This window comes from Neovison vison, chromosome 7 (assembly GCF_020171115.1).
Source record: "Neovison vison isolate M4711 chromosome 7, ASM_NN_V1, whole genome shotgun sequence".
Taxonomy (NCBI): domain Eukaryota; kingdom Metazoa; phylum Chordata; class Mammalia; order Carnivora; family Mustelidae; genus Neogale; species Neogale vison.
In genome coordinates, this window is record NC_058097.1 from 108910686 (window position 1) to 108937332 (window position 26647).

The 26647-nt window shown below is 40.3% G+C and overlaps 1 protein-coding gene across 2 annotated transcripts in view; it reads left to right on the forward strand.

Moving 5' to 3' along the window:
* Positions 1-26647, forward strand: part of CBL (Cbl proto-oncogene) — an 82109-nt gene that overhangs the window by 8548 nt on the left and 46914 nt on the right. For both annotated transcript variants that reach the window (XM_044258029.1, XM_044258030.1), the window contains exon 2: positions 12895-13142. In XM_044258029.1, the coding sequence (XP_044113964.1) occupies positions 12895-13142 (248 nt within the window). The remainder of the gene's footprint in view (positions 1-12894; positions 13143-26647) is intronic.

Here is a 26647-nt window from a genome sequence, read left to right on the forward strand (position 1 = left end):
AGGAGGAAGCAGGCTCCCTGCTGAGCAGAGAGCCCGATGCAGGACTCGATCCCAGGAGCCTGAGATCATGACCTGAGCCGAAGGCAGCGGCTTAACCCACTGAGCCACCCAGGCGCCCAGGGTGGACTTATTTATTTTTTAGAGGATGGGGAGGGGCAGAGGCAGAAGGAGAGAGGGAGAAGCTCAAGCAGATTACATTGAGTGGGAGCCTAATGCAGGGCTTGGTCTCATGACCTTTAGATCATGACCTGAGCCTAAACAAAGAGTTGGATGCTTGACCAGCTGTGCCACCCATGTGCCCCCAGACCATCTGGGGATCTTGTTAAAAAGGTAGAGGCTGAGTAAACCTGGGGTGGGGCCCATGATTCTGTATTCCTGACCAGCTCCTGGGTGATGTCCATGCAGCTGGCCCCAGGGAACATGCTTGAAGTAGCAAGTTTCCATTCCACAGTTGCTTTTATTTTAGGTGAGCCTAACAGACTTTTTTTCTTTCTTGAGAAATAGCAGTAGTATATTTCACTTATGTTGAAGATTTTAATTATTCTTAAATTTCAAAAGTAAATTGTACTTAGAATATACATTTTTTAAAAGATTTTATTTATTTATTTGACAGATCACAAGTCGGCAGAGAGGCAGGCAGGGCGGGGGGAAGCAGTCTCCACGCTGAGGAGAGAGCCTGTTGAGGGGCTGGATCCCAGGACCCTGAGATCACAAACTGAGGTGAAGGCAGAGGCTTAACCCACTGAGCCACCCAGGCACCCTCAGAATATACATTTTTTAAGGAAAAGTGGGTTTTTATTTTTTTTTTTAAAGATTTTATTTATTTATTTGACAGAGAGAGATCACAAGCAGGCAGAGAGGCAGGCAGAGAGAGAGGAGGAAGCAGGCTCCCTGCTGAGCAGAGAGCCAGATGCGGCCTCGATCCCCAGGACCCTGAGATCATGACCTGAGCCGAAGGCAGCAGCTTAACCCACTGAGCCACCCAGGCGCCCGAAAAGTGGGTTTTTAAATAAAAATGGTTCTAGAATGTTTTTCTTTTTCTTTCTTTCTTTTTCTTCTTCTTCTTCTTTTTTTTTTTTTTTAAAGATTTTATATATTTATTTGACAGACAGAGATCACAAGTAGGCAGAAAGGCAGGCAGAGAGAGAGTGGAGGAAGCAGGCTCTCCGCGGATCAGAGAGCCCAGTGTGGGGCTGGATCCCAGGACCATGGGATCATGACCTGAGCTGAAAGCAGAGGCTTGAACCCACTGAACCACCCAGGCGCTCTGTTTTGCTTTTTCAAAATCTGCTGTATTATGGAGATTTACCATGTTAATACCACATACAGGTCTTCCTGAATTCTTTTTTTTTTTTTTTAAGGATTGTATAAGATTTTATAATTATATGTTTATCTAATAAATTCATATTGATAGTCTTTTAGATTATTTCTGATTTTTTTTTTTAAAAGATTTTATTTATTTGACAGACAGATTACATGTAGGCAGGGAGGCAGGCAGAGAGAGAGGAGGAAGCAGGCTCCCTGCTGAGCAGAGAGCCCGATGCGGGACTCGATCCCAGGACCCTGAGATCATGACCCGAGCCGAAGGCAGAGGCTTAACCCACTGAGCCACCCAGGCGCCCCTGTTTCTGATTTTTAATATTAGGAACAGTGCTGTGGTGACTACCCATTATGCAGTTTCTAAATATTTCTTTAGAATAAACTCCTAGAAATGAAATGTGCTGGATCAGAAGACTCATACATTCAAGTTTTTTTTTTTTTTTAAAGATTTTATTTTATTTATTTGACAGAGAGAAATCACAAGTAGACAGAGAGGCAGGAAGAGAGAGAGAGAGGGAAGCAGGCTCCCTGCTGAGCAGAGAGCCCGATGCGGGACTCGATCCCAGGACCCTGAGATCATGACCTGAGCCGAAGGCAGCGGCTTAACCCACTGAGCCACCCAGGCGCCCCCATACATTCAAGTTTTAAAATATATATGTATTAGGGGCGCCTGGGTGGCTCAGTGGGTTAAGCCGCTGCCTTCGGCTCAGGTCATGATCTCGGGGTCCTGGGATCGAGTCCCGCATCGGGCTCTCTGCTCAGCAGGGAGCCTGCTTCCTCCTCCTTCTCTCTCTGCCTGCCTCTCTGCCTACTTGTGATCTCTCTCTGTCAAATAAATAAATAAAATCTTAAAAAAAATATATATATATATGTATTAGCACGTTGCCCTCTAAAAAATTTGCTTCCACTCATGATCCTTGTCTAGTTTGTTGATTTAAATACGATTCCTTGGTACCTTAGATGAAAATCAGGGGTAGGGAGAGGGTGGTTGGGTTATGGACATTGGGGAGGGTATGTGCTATGGTGAGTGCTATGAAGTGTGTAAACCTGGTGATTCACAGACCTGTGCCTCTGGGGCTAATAATACATTATATGTTAATAAAAAATAAAAAAAAATTTTTAAAATTATGTTGGCATCTGTCCATACACTTTTATGGGACACAAGCTGTAGTGCTCGCTTCGGCAGCACATATACTAAAATTGGACACAAGCTGTTTGTCAGGTGCTGGGGAGTTAAAGATGACCCAGTGTACTTAGAATCTGGTGATCTAACCGAAGGTATACAAAGGACCCTGGGAAGTGTCCGTGGAAATCATTAGGCGAAACTTCACTTCATTCCTGATGAGACAAGACAAGGGATTGGGAAGGGAAGGAACTTGAGAGCACATCAGTGCCTCTGTACTATCCTAAGCCACAGTTGTATCTTAATGAGGGTCTGACATCCAAAAGTGATGCTAAAATCATTTAATCTCTAGTATTTATCTCTAAAATCATTTAATCTCTATAATCTGCTGAGTATTCTGTTTGAAGTTGCACTGATAAGTCTGGGTGGAGAATTATATTTTTCTTTAAAAAATAGAATCTGTGGGGCGCCTGGGTGGCTCAGTGGGTTAAGCCGCTGCCTTCGGCTCAGGTCATGATCTCAGGGTCCTGGGATCGAGTCCCGCATCGGGCTCTCTGCTCAACAGGGAGCCTGCTTCCCCCTCTCTCTCTCTGCCTGCCTCTCCGTCTACTTGTGATTTCTGTCAAATAAATAAATAAAAATCTTTAAAATAAAAAAAAAAATAGAATCTGTGTATAAAAACTGCATGGTTAAACTATCAGTACGTGTAGGTTATTTAATATTCTACACTGTGTTGGATTTTTTTCCTGCAGCTAATGTGATAAATGAAAGTAATGAGATTGGTAATTAGTTATAAGTGGCATAGTGTCTTTAATAAATAGTGTTGGGTGGTATTTGAGAAGTGTTAGGTAGTAATTATAGTTCAAGTCCCTGAATGGAGTTTTGAGAAATCAATAATGGAGAATAGTAATTAGAAGTAAAAGGCTTTTTTCTTTGGGCCATTATCTGTGATGATAGGTTTCTTAAAAAAAAAAAGTACAGGTTTCTGATTTCTCTTTAGAAAACATTTAAAAGCTTCACAGTATATAGTTGTAATACTGTTAACCGTTTTCAGGTTTCTGTGTTGGTGAGTTTCTAAACCTGAAGCTTTAAGAAGATGTTAAAAAATTAAAGTCTAAAGAGGCTTTAGAAATTAATTGATCTCTTTCATTTATAGAGGCAGAAATTGAGATCCAGAGAGGTCAGTAAACTTGGTTAAGGTCAGCATAGCCAAATAATGTTGGTCATCAGGCTAGAGCCCAGGTCTCCGGACCTGGGGTCCTTTCTGCCATACCTCCTGCTCCCTTGAGCAATATGGAGTCTTTAACTTTAAAAACTGTAACCAGATTTTACGTGTTTTAAGATCAACTCAACCAACTGAATACTCATTTCTAAGCATAAAGCTTATTTTAATCACATTTTATCGTATGAAATGTTTGAAATGAAAAACCGTTCCACGGATAAGTTGAGGTTTGCAGAGCTAAAAATACTTAGTCATTCATAGTCCTATATGGTTAGTTTTCTGTCTAATTGGAAATTCAGGTTCCTTAGTGGTACAGAAGAGTCTGTGTTCAGAATAGAATTAGGCTTAGGCACTGTTCTTGGTAACTTTTCTCTTTTTATAAATTTAGCTGTTTCCAAGCATAATTTTATTCATTTTTTATTGTGATCATAGCACTTTCCAAAGTTTTTCTATTGACCATTGAGGCTTGGCAGAAGCAAAGGGAGGAGTGAGGCCAATGAGAAAGCTCTTATGAATGAACTGTGTGGCAGCCGTACAAGGATGCTGTTGCTTTCCCAGAGCACGTTTCTTTTTGGCATTGTTTTGAGTGATGCTGTAAATGTACAGGCAAAAGTAAACAAAAGGAAGCCATTTTTGCCATTGCAAGACTCGGAAGGCCAAATAAAGTTGGCCAAATGGAGGACACACTGAACAGGAAAATGTTTTAGCTTTTTAGAAATTTTTTGGTGAATGTTTTTGGAGCTCAGTGTCCATTTATGCTTTAACTAGCTAGCTATGACTGGAAATTAAAGTAAATAAAGGCAGGTTTTCACTTTTGATGTTTGTTAACTGTTAAATTAGTCACAGAGCCTTTTTTGAACATTTTCCTAGAGGTTATACGTGTTGAGGGCATTTTCCTTTCTAGGAGATTTTAGTATCAAAAGAGTAAGTCTACTTAAATATTTTCTTTATGGTCTGTGTTGGTGTTAAAAACTCACGAGTTGTTAGTGGAATACTGATTTCCCTTGTCATGTGATGATTCATCTCAAAAAGATCTTAAGAGCAGACATTTAATCTGCAAATGATCTTCATAAGGTCATGTTTGAGGGAGGGATGAATAATATTTGTGAAAGGTACACGGTACTAGCTTGAAAATGCAAGCGAATCAAGTAAACACTTGATTGGAGACATTTTTTAACTTGTGATATTTTAAATGTTATATTATGAGGAGTGGTTTTTTTGGTGAATTATCATTAACATTTATTGATTGCGTGTTATAGGTTGGGTATTGTGTGTAAGATTAAGCAATTTTAGTTTTGTTGAAAGAAAGTATATGTTTTTTCAGAGGTATTAGGCGAATAACTACATTTTAACCTAAACTCTCTGAGGTTAACGCATTTATCTTTAAATAGGGAGAACAGGGGTCGCCTGGGTGGCCCAGTTAGGTAAATGTCTGAGTCGGCTCAGGTCATGATCCAGGGTTGTGGCATGGAGTCCTGCATTGGGCTCCCTCTCAACCATGATCCCAGGGTTGTGGGATGGAGTCCTGCACTGGGCTCCCTGCTCCCTGGGGAGCCTGCATCTCCCTCTCCTGCTCCCCTGGCTTGTGCTCTCTCTCGCTGTCTCTCTGTCAGATAAATAAAATCTTTAAAAATAAATAAATAGGGAGAACAGGTGGGTTGGTGTGTGTAGCCCCGGATAAAATATAAATTCATATTGGGAGCTCTGCTGGATTTGGACCTTGGAAGGTGGGGTGGGAGGATACTGTAGCTTTTGCAGATTGTGGGTCACTGTATTCTTTTTTTTTTTTTTTTAAAGATTTTATTTATTTATTTGATAGAGAGAAATCACAAGTAGACGGAGAGGCAGGCAGAGAGAGAGAGGGAAGCAGGCTCCCTGCTGAGAAGAGAGCCCAATGCGGGACTCGATCCCAGGACCCTGAGATCATGACCTGAGCCGAAGGCAGCGGTTAACCCACTGAGCCACCCAGGCGCCCAGGGTCACCATATTCTTGAGGGGCCTGCTGCCTTTTCTTTATCCTTTGGTCATCAGTTGGAGACTATGCAGGACTGGGAAGGTAGCAGTGGCATAAGCCAGGATGGTAGGAGTTGTGGTGGTTGGTTTCCGGGAGTTATCCAAAGGTGATGATCTACTTAAAGTCCGTAATTCCTGCCTACCCTGAAGATAAGCCTGGTCAAGGTGCATGGAAATGGGAGCAGAACACGTATTGAGTACCAGTTTATTAGAAACTGCAGGCCTTTCATAAGTGCTTATTGTGAGGTAAGTATTTTCTCTGTTTTTGCTGGTAGAAGAGCTGAGGCTCAGAGGTTAAGAAAATTAGTGAAGGTAAATGACCGAAACAGGACATTTCAATATAGTTGGTTGATGCAGTCTTAGCAAAATATGAAAACATTTTGTCCTTTCTAATTTTAATCAAAAACTTAAAAGTTATATTACAGGCTTCATCCTAATGCCTCCCTTGTTAATTACCTCCTTGTTAATTTCACATCTCTCTCTCCTCTCTCCACTTTGCTGTCTCCTTAGTCTTACTGATCTTTTTATTCCTCAAACAGATCCAGAGCTGTTCCCATGTTCAGACTGTTGGATTAGTTTCCCACTCTGGGCTCCTCTTCTGCTGATACTGCATGGCTAACTACTTTGTGTAATTTCAACTCTTAATCCAAAAACACATCAGAAAATCTTTCCCTATTCAGTGTTCTAAAGGAGTTGTTCAGGGGCACCTTGGTGGCTCAGTCGATTAAGCATCCGCCTTTGGCTCGGGTCATGATCCCAGAGTCCTGGGATAGGGAGCCTGCTTCTCCCTCTGCTGTTCCTCCTGTTTGTGCTCTATCAAATAAATAAAATCTTAAAAAAAAAAAAAAAGGAATTTGTTCAGCATATTCTTACTCTATTTAAAGGCTCTGCATAGAGCCTGACACTTTCCTTTTTATCGAAGTATAACTGACATGTAACATGATGTTAGTTTCAGCTGTATAACATAATGCATGATTGTTTGTATACATTGCAGAAGGATCACCACAAGTACAGTTACCATCTTTCACCATACAAAGTTACAAAGCTGTCCTCCCAAATTTTTTCTTTCAATGAGAACTTTTAAGATTTACTCTATTAACAATGCTTAGTTATCTAATACATATTGTATTATTGACTATAGTCACCAAGCATTACATTCCCTTGACCGAAGTTTATACTTTTTTACTCCCTTCACCCATTTTGCTGACCTCCAAACCTCCTCTCCCCTCTGGCAACCACAAATTTGTTCTCTGTGAGTTTTGTTTGCATGTTTGTCTTATTTATTAGATTCTACATATAAGTGAAATCATACGGTATTTGTCTTTATCTTTCTGGCTTATTTCACAGCAGAATACCCTCAGGGTCCATCTGTGTTATCACAGATGGTGAGATTTCATTCTTTTTTATGGCCGAGTAGTATTCTGTTGTATACACATAACACATCTTCTCTATCCATTCATCAGACCATGGACACTTAGATCGTTTCTGTATGTTGGCTATTGTAAATAGTGCTGCAGTGAACACAGGGGTGCATGTCTTTTCAAATTAGTTTTTTTTTTTTTTTCCTTCAGGGAGATATCCACAAATAGAATTACTGGATCATATGGTAGTTCTCTTTTTAATTTTTTTACAGGAACCTCCATACTGGTTCCTGTACGGTTGCATCAGTTTACATTTCCACCAAGAATGCATGAGGCTTCCCTCTTCACTGCATCCTTGCCAACACTTCCTTCTTGTCTTTCTGATACTAGCTGTTCTGACAGGTATAAGGTGGTATCTCATTGTGGTTTTGATTTGCAGTTTCCTGATGATGAATGATGTTGAGCATCATTTCATGTGTCGGTTGGCCATCTGTATGTCTTTGGAAATATGTTTATGGAGATCCTTTGCTCACATGAAAATCAGGTTGTTTGTCTTTTTGTTATTGAGTTGTGTGAGTTCTTTAATGTTTGAATGTTAAACCCTTATCAAATGCATGATTTGCCAGTATCTTCTCCCATTTGGTAGGTGGCCTTTTCATTTTGTTGATGATTTCCTTTACTGGGCAGAAACTTCAGTTTGATGTTATTTCCTTTAATTTTGCTCTTTTGCCCTTGCTTTTGAAGTGAGATCCAAAAAATCATCACCAAGACCATTGTCAAGGAGCTTACCACCTGTGTTTTCTTCTGGGAATTTAATGGTTTCAGGTCTTAGAACCCCCTGTGTATATATTTTTTTAATTTCTTTTTTGTAGCTTATTGCCTGATGGCTCCCAGATTGAGGCATGTTGCCTTTTTACTTCTGTGTATCCCAGTGCTTGACATACATTTGTTGAATGGGAACGTTGAGAAAAATCAAAACCATCAGGAACATTGCTACCTTCATGTTAACTGCCTTCCTATGTCTGAGTTTGTCTCTCAATCTGCCCTCATCCCTTCTGTTTCAGAGGATGGAAGTGTCCTTTCTTTCTAATGATGTGTAATGTTTCTAGCCATATATAGCTATATATATATATATCTATCTCATTTCCTGTTGTCTTCCCAGAAACCTTAGCTTCTCACTTATCTTTTTCTCTTCTGGTTCTTTCTCCTTATCATTTCCAATTTTCTGTGAAGATAAAAACCTTCAATTACATACCTCTTATAGCCTTTGCTGGGTCTCAAGATCTTAAGTCTTATAGTCAGTCTACCTACTTTCTTCCATGAACTAACTTAAGGAAGATTTCCTTTTAATTATTTTTATTATAAACATATATTCTGTAAAAATATATTCTGAATTATAAACAACTGACTTAAAAATGAGGTTTTGGAATGTAACACTGCAAATTGAAGACTATTTGTTTATTAATATGAGTTCTTATTAACTCTTGCACTTAGAATATAGTTGTCTTTTGAGGTAGTCTTTCTTTCTTGGCTGTGTTTTTCCCTTTTGGCTTGAAATCTTTAATAGGATGAGCAGCTTCCTAAAACACTCCTAAAATATTCATGCATCAGATATTTTTGTTGATTCATCTTATGTTTAGTAGGATTATATGGGCCTCTTTTTTCAAGAGTTCAGGAAATGCTGTGCAGAGAATAAGATTCCTAGCTTTAAAAATTTAATACCATCTGACTCATCATAAGAAGAGTCATTGATGATTAGTTATTAAATGGAAGGTTTGCGGTTATCCTAGCTGAACCTAATGTTTCCACTTCTGGGGGAATCTATTTGAACGAAATAATCTGATGTATAAAAGAATAACATGCTCAGTGATGTTCATCACAGTGGTCCTTGTAATAGTAAAGGCTTAAAAACAACATAAATGTTAAAACAGTGTGGGGTGAGGGAGATGGTTAAGATATACTGTGGTCTATCTATAGAGTGGAATCATTTAGACATCTCAGGCTTATAATGAGCTTTTGTTGACACAAGGAAATAGATGTTTTTAAATGTGAAATAAAAAGCAAGATGTCAGATTTTGCTTCTGCCAATGTTAGACAACGTCAGATTGTTTTAAACCAAACCAAATATATTGCTGACAACTAGAAAAGCTAGAAAGCATTGAAGAGCTATAAAAGCAGTAAGGAATGATGAGGCCAAGTTCCAGAAGATAAGGAAGACTCTGAGAAGTTAGCTTGATGTTAGAGGCTGCTTTGTCCATGAGATCATGGCTGACTTTGGAAGTGACAGTTGAGAGACTGAGTAGAGTGTTCAAAAGGCTGATGTCAGGGAAGACAAAAAATTGGAATCAGAGCCTCCCAGGGTAGAGGGCCCTGGGAAACTCTGGTTTTGGGTTGGGTTCCTCAGGACCTTAATTGTAAGGGTAAAACAAGTAGACTAGTCTTTACTAAGGAGTGAAGCCCAGTTGTTCAGTCTTTTCAGTTCTGGATTAGATTAAGATGATCTGGGAACCTAATATCCCTAGCCTGTCTGCTTGCCAGAAGCAAAAGTGAACCCTTTCCCCATCATCCATAGCCTCAGATTGTGTCTATAATTTTTTATTTATAATGTCCAACGTTCAGTAAAAAATAACCAGGCATATGAAGAGACGAAATGCAACTAGAAACCAAGAGAAAAAACTGACAGTAGAAACATACCCATAGGATAGGCAGAGATATTTGAATTATCAATCATGGGCTTAAAAAAATGTATGATTAATGTGTTAGAGGAACTAAAGACAAAATTGATAATTTTGACATTTGAAATAAACAAATTCTGAAACTGAAAAACGCAGCTGGTTATTACGAATTCTGTGAATGAGTTTAACAGCATAGATACAGCTGAAGAGAAAATTAGTGAAGTGAAAGCTAAATTAGGGAAAAAAAAATCCAGACTAAACCACTAGAAGCAGAGGATGGAGAAAACAGAAAAGAGTGTAAAAGACATATGGAACATAATAAAAAGGTCTTATGGATTAAGTCACTGAAGTTCCAGAAGGAGAGAAGAAATTAAATGGCACCGAAGCAGTTACAGGCATCCCTCAGTTTATTGTGCTCTGTGCATACTGCATTTTTTACAAATTGAAGCAAGCCTCTTGACAAATTCAAGGAAGTCTCTCTACTCCATTTTTCCAACAGCATTTGCTCACTTTGCTCACTCTGTGCCATATGGTAAATTCTCCCAGTATTTCACACTTTCTCATTTATGTTTGTTTCTGTGATCAGTAATCTTTGATATTACTATTCTAATAGTTTTAGGGCACCACAAACCTCACCCATGAGAAACATTGAACTTTTTTTTTTTTTTTTAAGGGAGCTCTACACCCAGTATGGGCCTTCATCTCAAGACCCCAAGATCAAGAGTTGTATGCTTTAAAAAAAAAAAAAAAAAAAAAAAAGAGTTGTATGCTCTACTCACTGAGCCAGCCAGAAGCCCCTGAAATTGCAAGCTTAATTGATAAATGTTTTGTGTTCTGACTGTTCTACACCCGGCCAGCTATTCCCCCTCTTTCTACCTCTCATGTGGCCTATTTCCTGAGACACAATGATACTAAAATTAGGACAGTTAATAACCCTGCATTGGTCTCTGAGTGTTCAAGTGAAAGAATCGTACTTCTCTGAGTGTTCAAGTGAAAGAATCGTACTTCTCTCACTTTAAATCAACCAGCAACCAGCACCCTGATGAGTCAGCAGGCATCCACATTGAGGCAGGACCCTCAATTGCAAAAATGTTACAACTCACTGAAAGCTTAGAGGATGCTTAGCATTTTATAGCAATAAAGTATTTCTTAATTAAGGTATGTACATTTTTTTAGGACCTAGTATTGTATATTTAATAGATTACAGTATAGTATAAACATAACTTTAATATGCACTGGGAAACCAAAATACTCATTTGATTCACTTTATTAAGTGCTTTATTGTGGTTGTCTGGAATCAAACCTGTGCTGTCTCTGAACTATGCCTGTATATTCTGAATATATACATTTGGATATATACGTGTTATATATTCTTTGATTCTCTACAGGGTTTTGTTTTGTTTTGTTTTTTTTAGATTTTATTATTTATTTAACAGACAGAGATCACAGGTAGGCAGAGAAGCAGGCAGAGAGAGAGAGAGGAGGAAGCAGGCTCCCTGTCGAGAAGAGAGCCCAACGTGGGGCTCAATCCCAGGACCTTGGGACCATGACCCTAGCCAAAGGCAGAGGCTTTAACCCATTGAGCCACCCAGGCGCCCCTCTACAGGGGTTTTTATTCTTTGTAGGGCATCTTGATAAACAGAAGTTCTTATAAAGTAGTAGACTTTCAGTTAACGTTTTTGTGTATGTGTTTAAGGCTTTTTATAGTCCTGTTTAAGAAAGTTTTCTCTGTAATTTAGATAATTTTCTTATATTATCTTCTAAAGCTTTATAGGTCTGCCTTTCACATTAAGATCTGTAACCCAAGGTCTACTTTTTTGGGGTTTGTTTTTTTGTGTGTATATGTATGGTTTTGTTTTGGTTTTTGGTATAGTGTAAGGTGAGTGTTTAGTTTGATTTTATTTTTTTGTTCTGTTTAGATACCCGATTGTTCCACTACTATATTTGGAAAAGACCACTCCTTTGTGATAAGTGAAGGGCCTGTATATGTGTGGGTCTGTTTCTAGACTTTTCCCTTCCACTAACTTGTCTTTCCCAGACACGGAAAAATCCGTGGAAGTGGAAAATACAAAATGAGATAGTAGGAATAAATATAAATTTATTAGTCATTATTAACAAATATAAAATGTACCAAACTCACCAGTTTAAAAACAAAGATTGTTACATTGGGTTTTAAAAATATTGCTACGTATTCCTTAAAAGAAACCCGCATAAAACATAAGAACTCAGAAGTTGAATGTAAAAGATGGGAAAAAGAATTATTAAGCTAAATGTTCTGGAGGTTGTTTTTTTTTTTTCCCCTTCCTTCTTTTCTTTCTTTTTAAGCATTCTCCATACCCAGCATGGGGACTGGAGATCATTTATATGGCAAGAAATGGTATCTCAGTTGAGCTCCATGGGGTTTCAAGGCTCCTCTGCTCCCAGACCCTAGTGGCTGTTACAATTCTAGCCTCTCTATTACTTCCCAGGGCAGCCATGTTCTTTATTTCAGTCCTTAGGAATTTTCTTTAGAGTGCTGTGGGGTGAGCCATGCATTTGAAATGAACTTGTTCTAGTTCATCTAGCACTTTTTAGGTATTAGTGTGACGTCTTCCTCCTGTTGCAATGTTTAGACTGCTATGTAAGTTCTTTTTTTTTTTTTTAAGATTTTATTTATTTATTTGACAGAGAGGTCACAAGTAGAGAGGCAGGAGGGGGTGGGGGTGAGCAGAGAGCCTGATGCAGGGCTCCATCCCAGGACCCTGGGATCATGACCTGAGCCAAAGGCAGAGAGAGGGTTAACGTACTGAGCCACCCAGGCGCCCCCATTTTCTTCCTTTTTTTTTTTTAAAGATTTATTTTTAAGTCATCTCTATACTCAGCATGGGGCTTAAACTCAAAATCCCAAGATCAACATTTGCACACGCTACTGACTGAGCCAGCCAGGCCCCCCTTGTCTGCTATGTAATTTCTGGACCATTAGCCTCTCATATGGTTTTAAGAACCCACCCTTCTGGGGGGACCACTAAAAATGCAAAATAATTGCAGGGGTGTTATGGATCATTTCTTATGGTCTTGTGCATTTTTTAGTATTTCTGCAACAGAGCACAAATTTTATAACTTTTTTTTTTTTTTAACTTGAAAAAGGAAATTGTCCTTAAGATCCTCTGAGTAATAGCCCTTCTTTTCCATTTGTTGCAGGTGGTGCGATTGTGTCAGAACCCAAAGCTGGCGCTAAAGAATAGCCCACCTTATATCTTAGACCTGCTGCCAGACACCTACCAGCACCTCCGCACTGTCTTGTCAAGATATGAGGGGAAGATGGAGACCCTTGGAGAAAATGAGTATTTTAGGGTGTTCATGGAGAATTTGATGAAGAAAACTAAGCAGACCATAAGCCTCTTCAAGGAGGGGAAAGAAAGAATGTATGAGGAGAATTCTCAGCCTAGGTAATGGCACATACCACACAAATACTTCTTCAGTTCTGTGACTGCCTCAGTGGGTAACACTTAGAAGTAGTTGACTTGGTTTTAAATTTTAGGTCAATGAGAATGCAAAGTTGACATTTGATTTAAAGGTGGGTTTTATGTAAAACGTTACCTTGGAGGACATTGAATCCCCCCGCCTCTGAAAAGTCAGTGACTTTTAGTCATGAAGATGAGTTGGAGGTACTAGGTCCATCGGAGACCCCACAGATCATGGAAGTATGGGGATAGGTGAGAGTTTGAAAGAAGGTTGGGGTTCAGCTGAGGTTGGGAGTCAACAATAAGGGCAGATTTTGCCAAAGCTATAACTTATTAGGGAAGTCATATATGTGGGATAAAAAGTAAAAAAATAAAGTCAGTAGTTAGGTAACTTTTTTTTAAAATCAAAGTGAAATGACGTTTCTTTTACTGTATTGGGTATCCCATATGTTATTAGTTTGGTTGTTACAAATTACGTACTGGGAGAGAAATGGGTTGATTGTAGGTATGGTTGTATTTGGTTTGGGCCAGTGGGAAATACTAACTCATCTAGGACAAGTAATAAAATGTAAATTCGACTAGAGGTTTGTAGGTAGTAAATTAACACTCAAGGAGTGACACCAGTTAGGAAGAACAGTAATTTCTGAGGGCATTAAGTAAGCATGCATTACTCAAGCACTAACTTACTAAATGGTATCTTTGTAGCTTACCTACCACTCCTTTGACTCTGGCTTAGATTCTGGGAACTCTCATCCCTTAGTTAAAATTTTATGCCCGTCATTATTTATATTAAGTTTACTACAACAGATTACTCTGGTTTGATCCAGAGTATCAGTCTTTTCTCATTAAAAAGATTTCTGGTGATTGAATTCGATCTGTAGGAACCTTTATAGCTTCTAATTTATATGAAAGTGAACTTTATTCCTTTTAAATATTTAAATTTTATGATTTGTTAAGCTAAAACCTGACTATGTGGACCCTAGCTAACTGGTGATTTTGTATGGCTGAGTTTTTAAAAAATAATTTTGCTTTATTTAATTTGAAACTTAATTTATCATCTACAGTGAACTAGGTTCTAATTGTAGGAGGTGAAAAGGGGAGTTTTTAATTATGATGTACTGAGGCAGATGCTTTAATAGAGAAATGTACAAAAGGCTGCGTGAACACAGGTTTGCCTGGTTGCATCAGGGGATGTGGCAAAGAGGAAGTGTGATTTGAGCTGGGTTGTAGAAGGCAAGTAGAAATTCTCAAATCAAAGAAGTGAAAAAAAGGCCTTTAACATGAGGGCATGGACATGCCCAGGCTCCGTATGTTGAAGGAACGTGAGTGTGGTCTGGGGTGGCTAGAATTGGGGCAGACAAGTGAGCTGTGAGTACAGGTGGGAGTCAGGGCATAAGTGTTCTTTTGTCCCTGGACATTGTTCTGTGGGTAGAGGCTGCCACAGAACTGTCACTGTTGTTCTTTTTTGAAGAGGACCTTTATAGGGAGATTAAAATAGTAGATTTCCCAGTTTTAGAGCATACTGAACATTAACTAATTTTTTTTTCTTTTCCCTGCTGGATTGTTCATTCCTGAGAGGCAGTATGCTGTGTTGGTTAAGAGGATGGACCCTGAAAGCTTGCATTTGAATCTTAATTTTGCCATTTAGCTATGCGATCCCTGTTTATTCATCTGTAAAATGAGATAACAGTAGTACTTTATTTGTAGGGTTGTTGGGAGTGGTTAAATGAGTGAGTAAATGTTCAGCACTTAGAGTGGTGATCGGCACAATGAAAGTAATAAGTGGGTTAGCTCTAATTTTAATCCTCATCCTGATTTTCTTTACTATAAACATCGGTTATTGTATCAAGCTGTGTGTTGGTGATACTGCCAGATCATAATTAAGTACATGGACCAATTTGCCCTTAATAAGTGGCCTCATACAATTGTTTTCAGGTTCTTCTGCTGTTTTTTTTTTTTTTAAATCTACCTGTCAGTACGTTTGTCTGTATCAAGTGTTATTACCCATAATAGGAAGTTTTTAATACACTATGGGCTTTGAATCCATACAGCAAGGTTTGTACAAGTTATCTGTAAAATGAGAATAAATTTCAATTGAGATTCAGATTTTTTTTTTAAAAGATTTTATTTATTTATTTGAGAGAGAGCCAGAGCATGAGAGGGGAGAAGGTTAGAGGGAGAAGCAGACTCCCCGCAGAGCTGGGAGCCCGATGTAGGGCTTGATCCCAGGACCCTGGGATCGTGACCTGAGCCGAAGGCAGTGGCTTAACCAACTGAGCCACCCAGGTGCCCCTCAGATTTTTTTTTAACCAAGGAAAATGTATGGCTTTCCTGTGTGACCTTTCTGATCTGTATTTTGGTTGCTTAAAAACTTTTTTACTAATCAGTTTTTTAAATTGAGATATTAATGTATCATAAAATTCACCCTTTTACAGAATGTAATTCGGTGGTTTTTGGTATGTTAACAAAGTCTTGTAACCGTCCCCCACTATCTAATTTAAGAATGTTTCCATCATCTCAAGAAACCCCACACTCATTAGCAGTCACTGCCCATTCCCCACTTCTGCTCCCCCTACCCCCCAGGCCCCTGGCAGTCACAAACATCTATTTTCTGTCTCTGATGATTTACCTGTTCTAGACGTTTCATGTAAGTGGACTTGGAATGTGTGGCCTTTTTTGTCTGGCTTTCCTAACAACTCATTCATGTTATCAGTACTACTTCCTTTTTTTTTTTTTTTTAAGATTTTATTTATTTATTTGATAGACAGAGATCACAAGTAGGCAGAGAGGCAGGCAGAGAGAGAGGGTTAGCGGGGCTCGATCCCAGGACTCTGGGATCATGACCTGAGCTGAAGGCAGAGGCTTTAACCCGCTGAGCCACCCAGGCGCCCCAGTACTACTTCCCTTTTTAATGGCTAGATACACTCTATCCCATGGATATACCACATTTTGATTATGGACATTTGGGTTGTTTGCACTTGACATAATGAATAATCCGCTGTGAACATCTGCATGTAAGCTTTTGTGTGGCTGTATGTTTTGCGTTCTCTTGGGTAAATACCTGGGAGAGGAATTGCTGAGTCATATGGTAATTCTATGTTTAACTTTTTGAGGAACTGTTAGACTGTTTATCACAGCAGCATTTTACATTCCTCTAACAATGGAGGAGGAGAGTTCCAGTTTCTTACCAGCACTTGTTATATTTTGTTTTTGTTTTTATAGCTGTCCTACTGGGTATGGGGTAGCTATCATTGTGGTTTTGATTTGCATTTCTCTAATGAGTAATAATGTGATCTTTTTTTCATGTGTTTATTTGTCATTTGTGTATCTTCTTTGGAGGAATTTCTGTTCAAATCCTTTGCCTGGTTGGGGTTCTTTTTATTGTTGAGTTGTAGCATTCTTTTTTAAAGATTTTATTTATTTATTTGACAGACAGAGATTACAAGTAGGCAGAGAAGCAGGCAGAGAGAGGGGAAGGGAAGCAGGCCCCCTGCTGAGCAGAGAGCTGGATGTGGGACTCTATCCCAGGACCCTGAGATCATGACCTGAGCCGAAGGCAGCGGCTTAACCCACTGAGCCACCCAGGCGCCCCGAGTTGTAGCATTCTTTACATATTCTGGATACTAGACCCTTAATCAGATATATGATTTACAACATTTAATTCCCATTCTGTGGGTGGTCTTTTCACTTTCTTTTTAGTGTCATTTGAAGCACAAGCAATTTTAATTTTGGTGAGGTCCACTGTTTTTTTCTTTGGTTACTTGTGCTTTTGATATCATGGCTAAGAAACCATTGCTTAATCTGATTTCATGAAGATTATGCCTGTGATCATTTTGAGTTAATTTTTGTATATCGTCAAAGGTAAGGGTCCAACTTTATTCTTTTGCATATGGGTATCCTTTAGTGCCAGCACTGTTTATTGAAAAGAACATTCTTTCCCTGTTGAATTGGCCTGTATTCCCTTGTCAAAAGTCAATTGTATGAAGGTTATTTTTAGGTTCTCTCTCTTCTTTCCATTGGTTATGTCTGTCGTTAGGCCAGTATCCATACTGTCTTGATTACTGTAGCTTTGTAGTAAAGTTTTAGAATCAGGAAGTGTGAATCCTCCAACTCTGTTCCTTTTTTTTTCCAAGGTGGTTTTGACTATTTGAGGTCCCTTGGGATTCTTTATGAATTTTAGGATCAGCTCACCAATTTCTGCAAAATGGGTGGCTGTAATTTTCATAGGAATTGGATTGGACTGGTACATCTGTTTGGGAAGTATTGCTATCTTAACAATACTAAGTCTTGGGGCGCCTGGGTGGCTCAGTGCGTTAAGTGTCTGCCTTCGGCTCTGGTCATGATCTTAGGGTCTTGGGATCAAGCTCTGCATCAGGCCTTCTGCTCAGCGGGGAGCCTGTTTCCCCTCTCTCTCTGTCTGCTTCTCGTTGGCTTGTGATCTCTCTCTTTCTGTCAAATAAATAAATAAAATCTTAAAAAAAAATACTAAGTCTTACTATCTATGAACATGGGATGTTTTCCCATTTGTTTAGGTCTTTTAAAACATCTCTCGGGCACCTGGGTGGCTCAGTGGGTTGGGCCGCTGCCTTTGGCCTAGGTCATGATCTCCGGGTCATGGGATCGAGTCCCGCGTCGGGCTCTCTGTTCAGCGGTGAGCCTGCTTCCCTTCCTTTCTCTCTGCCTGCCTCTCTGCCTACTTGTGATCTCTCTCTGTCAAATAAATAAATAAAAATCTTAAAAAAAAAAAAAATAAAATAAAACCTCTCTCAGCAGCGTTTCTGTAGTTTCCAGTGTACGAGTTTTTCACTTCCTTGGTTTAATTTATTTCTAAGTAGGCGTGCTGGGTGCCTCAGTTGGTTAAATGGCCAACTCTTGGTTTCATCTCAGGTCCCAGGATGGAGCCCTGCTTTGGGCTCTGCACTCAACAGGGAGTTTGCTTGAGGATTCTCTGTCTCCCTCTCCCTAACGTGGAGTGTACGTGAGCTCGCTCCCTCTCACTCAGTCGCTCAATAAAAATCTTTAAAAAAATAAAATTAAAAAAAAAATTATTCCTGGGTGCCTGGGTGGCTCAGTTGGTTAAGCTTCTTGCCTTTGGCTTGGGTCATGATCCCAGAGTCCTGGGATCGAGTTCTGCTTTGGACTCCCTGTTCGGTGGGGAGCCTGCTTCTCACTCTCCCTCTGCCATTCTCCCTGTTTTTGCTCTGTCCTCTCTCTCTCTCTCATATAAAAGAAATCTTTGAAAAAAATTTTTTTTATTCTTTCTGATGCTATTATAAATGTAATTGTTTTTCCTGGTTTCATTTTTGGATAGTTTATTGCTGGTATATAGAACACCACTGATTTTGTATCCTGTAACTCTGCAGGTCTATTTACTGATTCCAGTAATTTCTTACTGGATTCCTTCGGATTTTCTGCAAATGAGATTGTGTCATGTGCAAATAGAGAAAAGTTTTAACACTTCTCCTTTATGGATGCCTTTTATTTTTTATTTTCTTGCCTGGTTGTGGTGACTAGAACTTCATGCTGAATAGAATATATGTTGAATAGAAGTGATGAGAGCAAACATTCTTGTCTTGTTCTTGATATGAGGAGGAAATCTTTTGGTGTTTTCACCATTGAGTATGATGTTAACTGTGGGATTTTCTTTCTTGTTTGGTTTTTTTTTTTAAAGATTTTATCTATTTATTTGTCAGAGACAGAGGGAGAGAGAACGAGTGAGCACAGGCAGACAGAGAGGCAGGCAGAGGCAGAGGGAGAAGCAGGCTCCCCGCCGAGCAAGGAGCCCGACGTGGGACTCGATCCCAGAACCCCGGGATCATGACCTGAGCCGAAGGCAGCGGCTTAACCCACTGAGCCACTCAGGCGTCCCTGTTTTTTTTTTTTTTTTTTTAAATATTTTATTTATTTACTTGACAGACAGAGATCCCAAGTAGGCAGATGGCAGGCAGAGAGAGGGGGAAGCAGGCTCCCTTCCGAGCAGAGAGCCTGATGTGGGGCTCAATCCCAGGACCCTTAGATCGTGATCTGACCCAAATGCAGAGGCTTAACCCACTGAGCCACCCAGGTGGCCAGTAGCTGTGGGATTTTCATAGATGTCCTTTATCAGGTTGAGAAGGTTTCCTTGTGTTCCTTGTTCAGTGTTTTTTTTATCATGAAAGGGTATTACAGGGCTCTTATGCTTCATTCCTGGTTTTTCTTCTTGGGAGAGAGAAATGTGTGGACTTGTAAATTCTAGAAAAAGTGAATATGTTAAGTTGCACTTAGGGCAAGGATGCAAGGAATCCTCGGGAGTAACAAACCGGGGTTGGAAATGTTGCTGGGATTCTCTCCGCATTCTCTTGATGCAGACGGATGTCTAAATTGCTGGAAAACTGACCTCTGCTACATCCAACATTTACATCTTGTGGGGTTTCCACTGTAGCAGAACGTCTTGACTCTCAGTTTCAGTTTTGACTTTGGCTTGCTATGTATGTGTAGATCAGTTGATGATCCCTGAACCAGTCAACTCGAAAGAAAAGGTGAGTGCTGTGATTAGTTCAGCGTGGGCCAGGACTCACTTCTAGATGAACCTCCTGGCTTGGGGAACACACTTGTTTCCCTAAAGCTGTATGCACAAGGGAATTTGTTCCTAGGCTGGATGTTGAAGAGCTGATCCCTTAAGTCCGCTCTGCATATCTATCCATATTAATAGAGTTGCTTCCTGTCTTTATTTTAGAGAGGATATTAGGTGAAGTAACTTCTCTCAAGATAAATTTGCCCTTATTTCTCTTAGACTTTATAAAAAACGACTTAAGCAAAAACTTTAAGCTGCTTTCTTGTCTTTGATCTGTGACCCTGGTTTTTGCACCTGTTTTCCTTCTTGCACAGGATGTTACAATAGAAGCTGAATGGGATTATGCAGCAAAGTCCATCTTAAAAACATTACTGTTTGATTGCATACAATTTGAAAAGAAGATGAAACTTTGTTGTAACTCTGCTGCCTTTTTAGTTATAAGCTGAAATGATCAAGATTTGGCTTCATTGTCATTCAGCTGGGAATAATTTAGAACTAACTAAAAGCTCATGTTCTAACCATTCATTAAAGAAAAAATTAGTCTTGGGTACTTTCTTGATGGTAAGCACTACGCGAGGAGCAGTGATTGCACACCACGTGGAACCAACACAGTCCTTGTCTTAGGAGGTTGTAACCTAGAGTTTTAGCTTGTAAGGTTTTTGGTGTTTTTCTAGTAGAACAGTGGTGTTTCATAGACAAGACAGAATTATTTGTGCTGCTGTAGTCTTCCCCTAGCTCCCAGAAGAGAGGTTTTCAGTTAGTGTGTCATATCTTAGTGTAGGCAGCTTAGATCTTTGGTGTGGAGAAGATAGGGCTTGGGGCGCTTGGCTGGCACAGTTGGTTAAGTGTCTGACTTTTGGTTTCATCTCCAGTCATGATATTGAGCTTTGGGCTCTGTGCTCAGCTCAAGTCTGCTTAAGTTCCTCTCCCTCTGGCCTGTGCCTGCCCCCCACCAGGCTTGCTCTCTGTCTCTCTGTTTCTCTTTCTCTCACATACATAATTACATTTTCTTAAAAAAGAAGTTTGATTTTGGTTAAAGATTCCCACTCAGATTAGGAATGACTTTCTGATGATTGAGAAGGGGGCAGCACCCCCTTTTTGGTCCTGGAGAAAGATGATGGCTTGAATCAAAGTGGTGATGGTAGAGATAGCAAGAAGTAGACAGTACTTGATGTGTTTTAAACCTAGCAAGGGGTGCATGGGTGGCTAAGTCGTTTAAGCCTCTTGATTTTTACTCAGGTCATGATCACAGGGTTGAGTGATTGAGTCCCGCATTGGACTCTGCGCTCAGTGCAGAGTCTGCTTGGGATTCTCTCTCTTTCTCTCCCTCATCGTCTGACTCTTCCTGCTGCTCTGTGCATACTGTTTTTCCACCTGCCATAAAAAATAAGTAAGTAAGTAAGTGAGTAAAATCTTTTAAAAAAAAAAAAAAAGAAGAAGAAGCAGAGCTAGCATTGGCTAGGTTTCTGGTTTGAGCAATGGGAATTCACAGAAACGTATAAAAAGAGGGGAAGAACCTGATCCGGTAGTTACTTTAGAATGATAGCATTGGCTGCTTTGTGGGAAATGGATTAGGCTTAGGGGTAGCAGTGGTGGGATCAGAGGAGTAGGTTACAAGGTTGTCAGCCAGATGGGAGACAAGATAGTTGGTAAGGGAGAGGCTGAAAGGAAGAAAAGAGGGCAGATTGGAGCTAGAATCAGAAAGAATTCCTGGGGAATTGGACAAGAGGAGGGCAGGAAGAAATAACAGGGAAGGATCAAGATGACGTATAGGTCTCTGTCATTAACTCTGCCAGTGGCAGCGGCATTTACTAAAATGGGGTATTCGGAGTATAGACGTGGGGAGAGCTAAATTGGGAGTGAGGAGGATCAAGAGTTCCATTTTGGACTTGTTTACATTGGAGATATTTTTATGAGCCATCTAAGGCAATAAGTCAAGCAGGCAATTGGCTGTATTAGACTTCGGAATTCAGAGGGGGATGTGTGGGATGCAGTTTTTGGCGGTATTTAAAGCCAGCAGAGTGGACAGAATCATCTAAGGGGAGAGGAGTCGGCAGTGGAGACTGAGGAAGAAAGAAGGGAGAGAATAGATTGTAAGAGCCACAAACTAAAAAGAGGGGGGAATGCCTGGGTGGCTCAATCGGTTATACATCTGCTTCAGCTCAAGTATGATCCTGGCATCCTGGGATTAAGCCCTGCAGCAAGCTCCTTGCTTAGTAGGGAGCCCGCTTCTCGGAACTCTCCCTCTGCTGCTCCCCTGCTTGTGCTCTCCCTCTCTCTGTGTCAAAGAAATAAATAAAATCTTAAAAAAATTTTTAAAAACTAAAAAAAATCCTCTTTCTAAATGAAAAATTGACAAAGGAAATGACTAGTTCACAAAAGAAAAATAAAAGGGCACATAGAAATATTAAAAGAACAGTTTAGTTTATGAGTCATAAAATAATTTTCTTTGGCCCCCCAAATTGGCAAAAATTGGAAAATCAGCTTATAATTAGTGTTTCAAAGGAGGGTGCATGCAGGAAAAGGGAGTACTCCCTTACCTGGTTGTGGTGGGAATGAAATTGGTTTAGCCTTTCTGGGGGCTGGTATATATAGAAAGATTTAGAATCTTGCTCAGTTCCACTTTTAGAAATTTATCAAAAAGAAGTGAGAAGGGATTTGGATTAAAATATAAAACCATACAACTCCCAAAGGAAAATCTAGGGGCGCCTGGTGATGCATTCAGTCAAGCATCTGACTCGGTTTTAGCTCAGGTAATGATCTCAGGGTCATAAGATTGAGCACCGTGTGGAGTCTGCTTAAGACTCTGTCTTGGGTGCCTGGGTGGCTCAGCTGGTTGAGTATCTGCCTTCAGCTCACATACTGGTCCCAGGAGCTCAGCAGGGACTCTGCTCCTCCCTTATCCTCTGCCCCCCTCAAATAAATGAATAAAATATTTGAAAAAATCATTAAATAAAAAGACTGTTTCTCCCTCTGCCCGCCACCCCCTGTGTGTGTGCCCTCTCTCTCAAATAAATAAATCTTTAAAAAAAAAAAAAAAGAAAGAAAGAAAGAAAAGAAAATCTAGGCAATAAACTCTTGGACATTGGCCTTAGCAATATTTTTCTGGATTCGTCTCCTCAGGCAAGAGAAACAAAAGCAAAAATAAACAGTTGAGATGACATCGAATTAGAAAGCTTTTGCACAGTGAAGGAAACCATCAACAAAAAGGCAGCCCGCTGAAGGGGAGAAAAATAGCTGCAAGTGATATATCCAATATGGGGTTAGTTATCAAAGTACATAAAGATTCCCTACAACTCAAGACCAGAAATACAAATAATCTGACTAAAAAATGGGCAGAGGACCTGAGCAGGCATTTTTGTATTACTGAGAGTTAGAATAAGTTACCCAAGGACGAGTAGCTAGTTAAGTGCCAGAACCTCTTTTTTCTTTCTTTCTTTCTTTCCTTTTTTTCTTTTAAAGCTAGTTTCCCAAATGTTTATTACTAATTATTTTGGTTTTCTTTTAATGTAGAGGAATGGTAATGGTATATTCCACTCCATATTACAGAAATGGTCCCTTGGAGGTAACACTTCAAGTATCATATGAAATAGTAAACCACGTAGACTCAGACATGAGTACATCTTTTAATTGGTATGTCTTTTGCACACAAAAATACTCAATAGTGTGATTTACCACAGCAGGATTCTGTCTTTATATAACAATCTCACCCCAAATATTTTGTATTGGACATAAGCTTGGTTATGCAAATAGAGGGAACATGAAGCTCTCCCTTGCCTCCTCTCAGAGAGTCTGTGATAACTTGTAGAAAACCAGAACATTATAGAGAAGTAGGCAGTGAATGTCAAGTAGAATGTGCAAAAGCTTTTTCTAATCACTTCGTTCTACTAGTGCCAGCCAAGCCTTGCTCTAAAACCATAATACTTGGGAAGTGCACAACTGCATTTAAATTAGAACATCTTAAAGAACAAGGTCAAAAACTGGCTCCAAGAATGTCTTTTTTGCCAGGCTGTAGTGTACGAAGGAGCAAATGCTTGCTGGCGATACCTAGTAGTTTGAAAATGCATTGTGTACTTTAATCCTGGCAGCTTAATTTTTTACTTACTGTGTGTTAAAATACATGTCCCCCCACCCCCCAAAGCTTAAATCCAGTGTTTTAAATTTGTCAAAGAAACGGAGTAAGGAGGCTTCGCTAACATTTTTGTTTCCTCTCTTTGTTTAAACCCTCCCCCTCCTCCTTTCACATGCAAAACACTCACCCCGCTTCAGTGTCTAATACAATATACCTGGATGGTTGAAATCCAAGCGTAAGCATTCAGAGTTTAGTATTCTTCAGCTTGTTTCATTCTTAGAACTTCTTCCCCAGTTATTTACATTTAAAATGGTTGACTTGTATTTCCTGGGTAAAGTTGATCCAGATAATAGTATCCTTTTTTTTTTTTTAATTCTCCTGTTCTGACTTCAAAGAGCGTGATTAAAAAGACACTTAGGAAAGAGAATCCTCCATTGTTACTTGTAACTGTGAGCTAAATTCTCAGCCTGAACCTTTGTCCTGGGGATCTTTAGACCTATCTCTGTGTGAGTGAATATTAACTATTTTACCTTTTAATCACTGGATCAGGGTTTTATAGATTAAATCTTCACTTGCAGATCCTGAATGATCATTAAGGCCCTGCCTTATATAGCATAGTTTCTCAGTTTCTCAGGCAGTGACACAAGTGTGTGTTGGGAAATATGGCATGTTGAGCAGGGATGTTGAGACAGAACAGAATTAGATGTAAGTAGGACTATATGTGTAAGCTGGATTGCCCAGAGTGGAGCCCTCTGCCATTCACTGTCTATGCCTTGAATCCAGGTACTGCTCTTTGCCTCAGCTGTCTCACTTAAAGGTGTTCTGGGACCGTCGTGTTATAATAAATACGGCAATATTTGGAAAACACTTAGAATAGTGCATCGTTCACAGAAAGCAGACCTAAGTATTTGCTTTTTTTTTTCTTTTAAAGATTTTATTTATTTGATAGCGAGCGAGAGAGCACAAGCTGGGGAGCTGCAGAGGGAGAGGAGAAGCAGATTCCCTGCTGAGCAGGGAGCCCGATACAGGACTCAAAACCAGGACTTCTGGGATCATGACCTCAGGCTAAGGCAGCAGACACTTAACTGACTGAGCCACCCAGGCACCCCAGTATTTGCTTTAAAAAAAAAAAAATTAGAGGGGCACCTGGGTGGCTCAGTTGTTTCAGTGTCTGTCTTCAGCTTAGGTCCTGATCCTAGGTCCTGGCATTGAGACCATTGGGTTTTGCTTCCCTGGGCAGGGAGCCTGCTTCTCCCTCTTCCTTTGCCTGCTCCTCCCCTTGCTTATGTTCTCTGTCTCTGTCAAATGAATAAATAAAATCTTAAGGAAAAAACTCAGAGATCCATAGTCCGTGAAAAATAAGGGAAGAAGAAAAGTATTGAGTGCTCTATCCACTGAATTATACACTTGAAAATGGTTAAAATAGTCATTTTGATCTCATGTATGCTTTACCATCACCTTTTCAGAAGCAGTGAGTGTCCTAATGCAAAGGCTGTTGAAGTTTTCTTGCTACAAGTGTTCGGTCAGCAAGTAGTTCTGAGAACTTGCTCTCAGTGGGCTGCAGGTGAAGGTGAGGCTGGAGTTCATGGTTAGAAGGACGACAGGAACGCAGACCCCCTCTTCTTGGTGTGCTGTGGAGAGGAGTGCTCAGGCTGGGGCACACCTGGCTGTTCTGTGAGACTGGGCTTCAGGAAGGAGACTCTGTCTCCCAGCCCACCCTGTCCTCTTTTTTTATGGGGTTAATTGTGGTGAGTGAGGTGAAAAGGCGAAGTCTAGGGACCACCTGTTTCTAGGAGTTACTGAGAACCATCTGTCGCACACCTAGAGACTGTGAGAACCCTTGGGAAGGGGTTTACTAGAAACCCCTCCTGGCAGAGGGAGGGGAAGGAGGAACCCTTGGTCTGTATAACTCATTGCTGAGCTCATTGCCAGAGAGTACAGGATGACCAGTTAGGAGCTAAACCAGTCGCCCGGGTGAGATGGTGGGAGCTGGGACCAGTGGTAACTGGACTGCCATGGACATAAGAAGTCACTGGCTCTGTGAACTGAACATGTTTTTTCTTTCCTTTTCCCTTCTCTTCTCTTTTCGTTCTTGATTTATTTAAGACAGCTCACAGGGGTGGAGTTGAATGGGAGGGACAGAGGGAGAGAGAGAATCTAAAGCAAACACCCTGCTGAGCACAGAGCCCAGCGTGGGTCTGGATCTCATGACCATGAGATCACAGCCTGAGCCAGAATCAAGGGTTGGATGCTCCACCAGCTGAGACACCCAGGTGCTTCATGTTGTGTTTCTCTATGTGCAGTCAGTTCTCTATGTGCAGCCTCATGTTGTGTTTCTCTGTGTGCAGTCAATTCAATTACAGTGAATTATGGTTATAGATCGGCAAAGTTAAACTATCCTTGCGTTGCTTGGATTATCTCTAGTTTGTAATGATGTGTAAATGCTCACTGGACTCTATTTAACAATCATTTATGATTCTGGGGCTCCTGGGTGGCTCAGTCGACTGAGCATCCAGCTCTTGATTTTGGCTCAGGTCATGATCTTAGGATTGTGAGATTGAGTCCCGTGTCTGGCTTCACACTCAGTGCAGAGTCTGCTTGAGATTCTCTGCCTTTCCCTCTCCCTCTGCTCTCCCCCTGCTCACATTCTCTCTGTGTCTCTAAAATAAAGAAAATCTTTATTTTATTTTATTTATTTTTTAAAAAAGATTTTATTTATTTATTTGACAGACAGAGATCACAAATAGGCAGAGAGGCAGGCAGAGAGAGATGAGGAAGCAGGCTCCCTGCAGAGCAGAGAGCCCGATGTGGGACTCGATCCCAGGACCCTAGACCATGACCTGAGCTGAAGGCAGAGGCTTAACC